The following is a 3,580-nucleotide window of genomic DNA, read 5'->3' on the forward strand; positions in this document are numbered from 1 at the left end:
GGTGAGTAGACAATGAGTGAATTTTCATTTCTGGGTGAACTGTCCCTTTAAGTGCAACACAATTCTCTAAGCTTATTTTAGACTGACAGTCACTATTTTCACATGCAGCGCCCGGGCTGTTTAAATACTAAATGCACTTGTGTTTATTCATCTAAGCCAGGGGTGTCCAAACTTTTTTTCCCGAGGGCCACATACAGAAAAATATACGAAGGACTGGGCCACTCACTAGATGTGAGGTATACTGCCTCACCTCTCATGCACTAATATTGGCAAAATCAATCAAATGCAGGTAAATTACATTTGATAATTGAACATGTTTGAAGAAAAAAAGCCTCCATCAAAGCTCTCCATTAGTAGATTTTCATTTTATTTTTTACAAAAAGGTTGGCAGGTCATTCTCTCAGTGACAGCCTCAGATTGGTTCTTAGGGTGCTGATCCCCCTTCATTGTCCTGTATGAAGGGAGAGACAAGAAGAGAAATAGGGGATGTGGATATTTCAAGCTTATTACACAAATAAATGATTGGGCTTGTTAACACATCAACTAACGTTTGTTAAAAAATTGTCATCAACTTTAATTGACTGAATTTATTAAGTAATTGGGCTTATTAACAAATGAAAACTGTGTGTATATTTTTAACTCACCTGTAATGGGAAGAATGTTGCGCTCAGTGGGAGCAGTGATGCTGATTCTTCAGAGAATCATCACACTGAATTTCGATCAGTTCTAATTGCAGACTCTCCTCCACTTCTTCTGCATCCATTGAAAACGGAGCCGCAAACAGTGTGATTTCCTTCTCAATGACAGAAAAATCTTGGAAGCGCTGACTGAATTCTGTCATGAGAGATGTGATCACAGACACATTCTCCCATTTTTGCAGAGAGCTTGGCATTTGGAAATGCGCATTTGATTTCGGTCAGCGTGGGGAAGTGCGCTACATTGAAGTTGCGCAGTTGTGACTCGAAGAGACGGAGCTTCGCACGGATATACTTCATAACTGGCTATTGTTGCATTTTCTTGAGCTTTGTTAGCACGGAAAAACTGTTGCTGCGTTAGCAGGCTAGCTGCCATTTGCTTTACCTTCTCTTTCCGCTCGGCGCCAGTGTAGGACGTGAAGGTCTGATGTTTCGTTTCATAATGCCGTCGTACATTGTACTCTTTCATCACGGCAACCCTCTCATTGCAAATCAAACAAACACACTTCCCCTTGGTTTCTATGAAAAAATATTCATTTTTCCACCGAGTCTGAAATTTTCTGCACTCGCTTGCAATCTTGCGTCTCTTCGGTTCCGGCATTTCTGGTGACCCTGAGCAAATTTTTTCTTCGATTGCTTGCTTTGTGGAGACGCTGCCTTGTTCAAGACAATAGCGCCACCTAGTGTTTAAACTAAGAAGTGCAATACAGTGGGCCATAGTCCATTATATTTTTAGACTTTGATACGGGCCAATTAAAAATGGATGGCGGGCCGCAGTTGGCCCGCGGGCCGTAGTTTGGACACCCCTGATCTAAGCAGTGTGTTGCTGTTAAAATGAGGTCTGGTCGGGCTCATTGGAGGAGTATTAGCATTAGTTGACACAGTGGTAAGTCTCAGGAACAAAACCCTATCTTGGACCAAGACAGTAATGAGTGCATATATAGGCTTGTGCACTTTCACTTTTACTACATTACATCCAATCTTACTATATGAATTTGCCAAGAAACAAGCACACCTGCCTTTCTAAAAGGCAAAGAGAGCTGGTGTTGCAATCACTCTCCCATGATTATTCAAGACATTAAAACATGCACCTGCTGCAGTGACCATGTCCCAATATGAAATCAACAAAACTGAATTTGGTCAAAACTATGCACTTGCATAATACATTTTAGGAGCATGAGCTGAGAATGTTAATACAGAGCTCTTATTCTGGGTGCTCTCCCACACGTTCGGTAGGTGTACAACTTTTATTCTTTCTTACATGCCTTTCCAAGTCTCGCTTACAAAATAATGTTTTCCAACACGATTTACATGGGCAAGGCTTCTACCCTGGGTGAATTTTTTATGATTATTCCGCGATGTCTTGCACACACATTTTTCCCCACAGGTGTTACAGGGGTACGGCTTCTCATCTGTGTGGATTCTTGTGTGGTGCAACAAAATTGTGCTGGTTCTGAAAGCTTTCCCAAATGTTTCACAACCATATGGTTTCCCACCTGTGTGGGTTCTAATGTGGTATTTTAAGACGTGACTCTGTGTAAAAGCTCTCCCACAAGTCTTGCAAGAATATGGCTTCTCACCTGTGTGAATACGCGTATGCTTTTTCAAACCTGATTTCTGACTGAATCTTTTCCCACAGGTGTTGCAGGAGTACGGTTTCTCTCCCGTGTGGCTTCTCGAGTGAAACAACAAGTCTTTACTGATTCTGAAACCTTTCCCACATATTTCACAAGTATATGGCTTCTCACCTGTGTGGATTCTTGTGTGGTGCAACAACATTGTGCTGGTTCTGAAAGCTTTCCCACATGTTTCACAACCATATGGTTTCTCACTTGTGTGGGTTCTAATGTGGTATTTTAAGTCGTTACTCTGTCTAAAAGCACTCCCACAAATCTTGCAAGAATATGGCTTCTCACCTTTGTGAGTAAGCGGATGCTTGTTCAAACATGATTTCTGACTGAATCTCTTCCCACAGGTGTTGCAGGAGTACGGTTTCTCTCCCATGTGGATTCTCAAGTGGAGCAACAAGTCTGCCCGGATTCTGAAACCTTTACCACATATTTCACAAGTATATGGCCTCTCACCTGTATGGATTCTTAGATGAACATTCAATGTTGGTATGTCAGTGAAACCTTTATCACAGGTCTTGCAAGGGTATGGCCTCTCACCTGTGGGGTTCTCAGATGTATAATTAACCAGGACTTGAACTTAAACGATTTTCCACAAGTGTCACATGACTTTTTAATTTTGTGAGTGTTACGGTGTCTCTTTGTTGGGAAAGAGTTGTCTACACTGTCGCTGGGACTTGTGTTATTGTGATGCGTCCTCTTTCTCTTCTCTCTCTTTGACTCTTCATCTCTAGTTGACCCCGGGTCCACATCATTGCTTCCTCTCTGATCTTGGCTCTCAGCTACAGGAGAGTAGTGAGAGAGGAGCTGGTCACTCTTTGGTTCTTGTCCACTGTGGTCGATCTCCTCATTAGTAGGAGTAAACATAATGGCATCGTTCTTCTGGTTCAGTACAAGCTGCTCTCCCTCCTGATTGGTGCAGAGTCTCTCCTGCTCCTCTTTAATCTGTGGATCTGAGGCTCTGGGTCCTCTTGGTCCAGACTGGAGTTTTGGGCCTGGTCACTGAGAACCTCCTCCTCCTTACAGATATGTTGCTGTGGGAGCTCTAAAGGAACAAATGCACACAAGAAATAGGGCATTAATGTGATGAGGGAGTAAGAGTCAATAAAGGATACTATACAAACACTTTGAACTTTATACGAGTCCTGCTCCTGTGTTAGTTTTCATTTGACCATTCTGCTTTTACACACCTGTCCTGTGTAGTTTTATCTCAGGTTTCCAAACAAGATCCAGTAGTCTGCGCTGATAATTAATGTC

The 3,580-nt window shown here is 42.4% G+C and overlaps 1 protein-coding gene across 1 annotated transcript; it reads right to left on the reverse strand.

Moving 5' to 3' along the window:
- Nucleotides 1–667: 667 nt before the first annotated feature.
- Nucleotides 668–3,190, reverse strand: LOC117757716 (zinc finger protein 664-like). The gene is given in 3 exon segments (XM_034579095.1): nt 668–834; nt 2,024–2,869; nt 2,872–3,190. Coding segments are annotated over 3 exon segments (1,332 nt in total).
- Nucleotides 3,191–3,580: the final 390 nt, after the last annotated feature.

This window comes from Hippoglossus hippoglossus, chromosome 23 (assembly GCF_009819705.1).
Source record: "Hippoglossus hippoglossus isolate fHipHip1 chromosome 23, fHipHip1.pri, whole genome shotgun sequence".
Lineage (NCBI taxonomy): Eukaryota > Metazoa > Chordata > Actinopteri > Pleuronectiformes > Pleuronectidae > Hippoglossus > Hippoglossus hippoglossus.